At 36.8% G+C, this 6,022-nt stretch overlaps 1 protein-coding gene across 1 annotated transcript; it reads left to right on the forward strand.

The window, feature by feature from the left end:
• The first annotated feature begins 1,443 nt into the window (after positions 1–1,443).
• LOC310892184 (coiled-coil domain-containing protein 138-like) lies at positions 1,444–4,746 on the forward strand. Its single transcript, XM_083819625.1, has 3 exons — positions 1,444–1,731; positions 3,056–3,133; positions 4,466–4,746. The coding sequence occupies exons 1-3, from the start codon at positions 1,627–1,629 to the stop codon at positions 4,610–4,612; spliced, it is 330 nt and encodes a 109-aa protein (XP_083675751.1). The 5' UTR covers positions 1,444–1,626; the 3' UTR covers positions 4,613–4,746.
• Positions 4,747–6,022: the final 1,276 nt, after the last annotated feature.

Raw genomic sequence — 6,022 nt, forward strand, 5'->3', positions numbered from 1 at the left:
CTTTTTTTTTTCCATGTCTGTGATAGAAGTAGTGGCAGGGTAAGTATGAGGAAAAACTAGATTAAAACAAAAGCAGTCAACCACTGGGTCAGAGAGGTCAGTAAGACTGGTGCTTCCAGTATTTGCAGGTCTTCAGAACAGACTAGACAAACATTTGGCAGGAATGAAGTGATACAGTTGATTATGATATGGATGGTACCCGATTTAATAATGGAATTGGATGGTTTAGACATCCTGGCACCACCTACAGCAACCCAGTGGCCTGTGAAATTATTGCCAAATCCCTGAAGCACTGTGAAATTATTGTCAAACCCCGAATATGCAAGCCTTATAAAGCATTGTGTAACGTAGTTTGGAGAAATTGAGAATCTTAATTCAAATTTTTTCTCGCAAAACCTTTCACTTGTAATTCTGCTGTCCCTGACTGTTTTGAAAGTTTATGGTCAGTTTCAAGCCACCTTGCTCCTGCTCCATCCCAAGCTGAGCAAGCCTTTCCTAGGCTTGGTTAACTCTAAAGGTTCGGCCTTTTCAATGGAAGTAGTTGAGCAGTCCGCTTGGAGCCTATCTGTAGCATTTTTGTTTGTCGATGAGATCGTTTCTATATTTACCACTAAAGTCCTTTTTGCAGCATGATAACAGTCTGAGAGCGAGGCTTAAGAAAATGTAGTGGATGGCTGAATTGTTAGTGCAAAAGACAGCACTTCTGAACAAAGCGCTATTTTCACATAGAAGTTTCTCACAGTTTCTGAGAAAAGGAACGTTATTTTCTGAAAACATTTGTTTTATACTCAGCTTCAAAGCCTCAGTGTTGTTTTTTTTTCAGAATCTGCTGGCATATATTTAATTATATTACAAATTTCCAGTGAGGGGGAGAAAAGACACATTCCTTGGTTTCTTTTTCAAGACGCACAGGTTTTTGACTGTTACAAGTAATTGTCATTTCAGTTTTCCTTTGTTGCTGTTTTTTGTCTGTTTTTGCTTATAATTTAATGGTATGTCCTGGTATTAAATTATATTATTAAATTATGTTATAAAATATTATATTAAAAGATAACTATGTTGAGTTTCACAAGGTTTTTTTTTTTCCAATTCAATGAAATGTAACAAGTATTGGATACATTCCTGGACATTGCAGGACAGGTGTTTAAGTACAGGTGAACTAAAGCGTCTTAACTATCATCAGTGAATGGTTAGAATATTTGAAAGATTCAAGAAAGAGAGAATTGGGCATGTTTGTGGTTAAAATGGATGCTAAGAAGAAAAGCTAAGTGTAAACAAAAGCTTTGACATTTGTTTTCATTCACAGTTCTTTCCCACATGTGACTTAACTGAGGAATGTACAATTGAGAAGATCTAGGTATTTTCTGGAAAAAAATAAGATCCATAGGCTGTACGCCGTGGCTCCCATTTTCTTTCTATTTCTTCTTAATACGTGGTGTGGATGTTGCTTTCTTCACTACTGGTTGTATGTGCAGATTGGACCATGCAGAATTACAAATTTGATCATTGGAAGTTTGTCCTATTATTTTAACAGTAAAATGGAACTTAGCTGAGAATTATTTCTAAAATACACTCTTGTTAATCATGCTTTAACATTTGATATTTCTATAGCTTTATAGGACAGAAATGAACCGAATGAGAGACGCCTTGAGAGGAGTGGCTCAGGAAAATAGTAGACTGAAGTCATCATTTACCTTTGTGATGGTGGAGAATGATTCCCTAAAAAAACAGGCAAGATTAATTATTTCCTGTTATTAGTAGCTTTAGAAGTTACAGTCAACAATTTTAAACGTTTGAACAAGTTGTTTGCAAAATTGCTGATTTTGTTTCTGTAAGACAAGAATTGTGTGAATGGTTGTAATTACTTTCTGCTTCATTTTCTAGCACGTGAAATTTAGTCTCTCAGATCTTTTCCAGTATTAAAGAAATTAGAGTTAGTCCTCTGACCCTGTAGCAACAGGTGATTTTAGGAAAGACTAACCATATCCTCTGAAGCAAACTGAGATTGGATAGAGAGAAAGTATTTTATAATGGAAGCCACCCTGTGCTGAATTGCTCTGCTGATTCTATTAAATAAAAAGTAGCGTGTGTATGTCTAATTCCATGATTACTCAGTATCTTCAGTTATTTTTGAAAGTGTTAATTAAAGGAATATTTTCTCTGTTCTTAAAGACACGCTGAGACAGTGGTTCACAATAATACAGAGTTAAAGTTTTCTTCTCACTTGACTTAAATCTGACCTAAATGCTGACAGGCAAATTGCTACGTAAACTCTTTTGACCATTGCTCCTTCAGTGAATTGCAGTTCTGATGCTCTTGAGTCTGATGAAAATCATCTGCTTCCTAGTCTCAGTAAAATCTTTGTCCTTCTCTTTTGTGCAAACTGAAGTATTCACAGAGGACTTACATGATGATCGGGATGTTTGTTGTATCCATAGAGTACGTTACTTATATTTAAATGGAGGTTATAGTTTGCCTCGTATTCTTTTCTCACAGAGCATGGTCAGTAAGAGTGTCATTCTTGCGAGAAGAAAACTTTCACCCTCTCTATTTCCAAGGCCATTAGACCATTCTTGAAACATGCACTCCATTTTTTGTGTCATTTCTTTATGAGAAGTAATCAAATACGTAGTGCCTATATCCCTAAAGAGGTATTGTGCTTATTCTTCCCCTGTAAGCGGAAAGGTTGGGCCGCAAGTCAACAAAGAGCCACGACTATTTTATTTATCCAGGCAGAGGTTGCCTGGAGAGGTTGAGGAGTCCCCGTCCTTGAAGATCTTCACAAGCTGCCTGGACGTGGTCCTGGGCAGCCTGCTCTGGGTGGCCCCGTTTAAACAAGATGGTTGGACCAGATGGTCTCCAGAGGTCCCTTCCCACCTCGGCCGTCCCGTGATTTGTTGAGGAAGTGGACAGTGATTTTGTTTCTATCACTGTCCATGCTGAGAAGAAAAAAATTGAACTTTTAGCAATCACATCAAATGATTTCAATGTGATGGTTAAGTCAAAAAGTGAGTTTTGAATCTACAGCTATTTGAATGGTTTTTGATTCTTTCAGTTAAGTGACGCGAACGAACAGAACAAGAAGTTAGATGGTGGAGCAAGAAGCATGCAAGCGCAGTTAGATAATTTAAAGGTAAGGTTTCTCCTTACAGGTACCTTCTTCCGTTATAGTTATGCAAGCCTTATAAAGCATTGTGTAATGTTGTTTGGAGAAATTGAGAATCTTAATTCAAATTTTTTCTCGCAAAACCTTTCACTTGTAATTCTGCTGTCCCTGACTGTTTTGAAAGTTTATGGTCAGTTTCAAGTCACCTTGCTCCTGCTCCATCCCAAGCTGAGCAAGCCTTTCCTAGGTTTGGTTAACTCTAAAGGTTCGGCCTTTTCAATGGAAGTAGTTGAGCAGTCCGCTTGGAGCCTATCTGTAGCATTTTTGTTTGTCGATGAGATCGTTTCTATATTTACCACTAAAGTCCTTTTTGCAGCATGATAACAGTCTGAGAGCAAGGCTTAAGAAAATGTAGTGGATGGCTGAATTGTTAGTGCAAAAGACAGCACTTCTGAACAAGGCGCTATTTTCACATAGAAGTTTCTCACAGTTTCTGAGAAAAGGAACGTTATTTTCTGAAAACATTTGTTTTATACTCAGCTTCAAAGCCTCAGTGTTGTTTTTTTTTCAGAATCTGCTGGCATATATTTAATTATATTACAAATTTCCAGTGAGGGGGAGAAAAGACACATTCCTTGGTTTCTTTTTCAAGACGTACAGGTTTTTGACTGTTACAAGTAATTGTCATTTCAGTTTTCCTTTGTTGCTGTTTTTTGTCTGTTTTTGCTTATAATTTAATGGTATGTCCTGGTATTAAATTATATTATTAAATTATGTTATAAAATATTATATTAAAAGATAACTATGTTGAGTTTCACAAGGGTTTTTTTTTTCCAATTCAATGAAATGTAACAAGTATTGGATACATTCCTGGACATTGCAGGAAAGGTGTTTAAGTACAGGTGAACTAAAGCGTCTTAACTATCAGCAGTGAATGGTTAGAATATTTGAAAGATTCAAGAAAGAGAGAATTGGGCATGTTTGTGGTTAAAATGGATGCTAAGAAGAAAAGCTAAGTGTAAACAAAAGCTTTGACATTTGTTTTCATTCACAGTTCTTTCCCACATGTGACTTAACTGAGGAATGTACAATTGAGAAGATCTAGGTATTTTCTGGAAAAAAATAAGATCCATAGGCTGTACGCCGTGGCTCCCATTTTCTTTCTATTTCTTCTTAATACGTGGTGTGGATGTTGCTTTCTTCACTACTGGTTGTATGTGCAGATTGGACCATGCAGAATTACAAATTTGATCTTTGGAAGTTTGTCCTATTATTTTAACAGTAAAATGGAACTTAGTTGAGAATTATTTCTAAAATACACTCTTGTTAATCATGCTTTAACATTTGATATTTCTATAGCTATATATGGCAGAAATGAACCGAATGAAAGAAACCTTGAGAGGAGTGGCTGAGGAAAATAGTAAACTGAAGTCATCATTTAAGTCTGTGATGGATGAGAATGATTCCCTAAAAAAACAGGCAAGATTAATTATTTCCTGTTATTAGTAGCTTTAGAAGTTATAGTCAACAATTTTAAACGTTTGAACAAGTTGTTTGCAAAATTGCTGATTTTGTTTCTGTAAGACAAGAATTGTGTGAATGGTTGTAATTACTTTCTGCTTCATTTTCTAGCACGTGAAATTTAGTCTCTCAGATCTTTTCCAGTATTAAAGAAATTAGAGTTAGTCCTCTGACCCTGTAGCAACAGGTGATTTTAGGAAAGACTAACCATATCCTCTGAAGCAAACTGAGATTGGATAGAGAGAAAGTATTTTATAATGGAAGCCACCCTGTGCTGAATTGCTCTGCTGATTCTATTAAATAAAAAGTAGTATGTGTATTTCTAATTCCATGATTACTCAGTATCTTCAGTTATTTTTGAAAGTGTTAATTAAAGGAATATTTTCTCTGTTCTTAAGGACACGCTGAGACAGTGGTTCACAATAATACAGAGTTAAAGTTTTCTTCTCACTTGACTTAAATCTGACCTAAATGCTGACAGGCAAATTGCTACGTAAACTCTTTTGACCATTGCTCCTTCAGTGAATTGCAGTTCTGATGCTCTTGAGTCTGATGAAAATCATCTGCTTCCTAGTCTCAGTAAAATCTTTGTCCTTCTCTTTTGTGCAAACTGAAGTATTCACAGAGGACTTGCATGATGATCGGGATGTTTGTTGTATCCATAGAGTACGTTACTTATATTTAAATGGAGGTTATAGTTTGCCTCGTATTCTTTTCTCACAGAGCATGGTCAGTGACAGTGTCATTCTTGCGAGAAGAAAACTTTCACCCTCTTTATTTCCAAGGCCATTAGACCATTCTTGAAACATGCACTCCATTTTTTGTGTCATTTCTTAATGAGAAGTAATCAAATACGTAGTGCCTATATCCCTAAAGAGGTATTGTGCTTATTCTTCCCCTGTAAGCGGAAAGGTTGGGCCGCAAGTCAACAAAGAGCCACGACTATTTTATTTATCCAGGCAGAGGTTGCCTGGAGAGGTTGAGGAGTCCCCGTCCTTGAAGATCTTCACAAGCTGCCTGGACGTGGTCCTGGGCAGCCTGCTCTGGGTGGCCCTGTTTAAACAAGATGGTTGGACCAGATGGTCTCCAGAGGTCCCTTCCCACCTCGGCCATCCCGTGATTTGTTGAGGAAGTGGACAGTGATTTTGTTTCTATCACTGTCCGTGCTGAGAAGAAAAAAATTGAATTTTTAATCATTTAGCAATCACATCAAATGATTTCAATGTGATGGTTAAGTCAAAAAGTGAGTTTTGAATCTACAGCTATTTGAATGGTTTTTGATTCTTTCAGTTAAGTGACGCGAACGAACAGAACAAGAAGTTAGATGATCGAGCAAGAAGCATGCAAGCTCAGTTAAATGATTTACAGGTAAGGTTTCTTCTTCCAGGTACCTTC

The sequence above is a fragment of the Anser anser genome (genome assembly GCF_964211835.1).
Source record: "Anser anser genome assembly, chromosome: 1".
NCBI lineage: Eukaryota > Metazoa > Chordata > Aves > Anseriformes > Anatidae > Anser > Anser anser.

Coding starts and splice junctions, on each gene's coding strand:
- LOC310892184 (XM_083819625.1), top strand. CDS start 1,627: ATGAACCGAATGAGAGACGCCTTGAGAGGAGTGGCTCAGGAAAATAGT. Junction 1,732..3,055: donor ATGATTCCCTAAAAAAACAG/GCAAGATTAATT, acceptor TGATTCTTTCAG/TTAAGTGACGCGAACGAACA. Junction 3,134..4,465: donor CGCAGTTAGATAATTTAAAG/GTAAGGTTTCTC, acceptor ATATTTCTATAG/CTATATATGGCAGAAATGAA.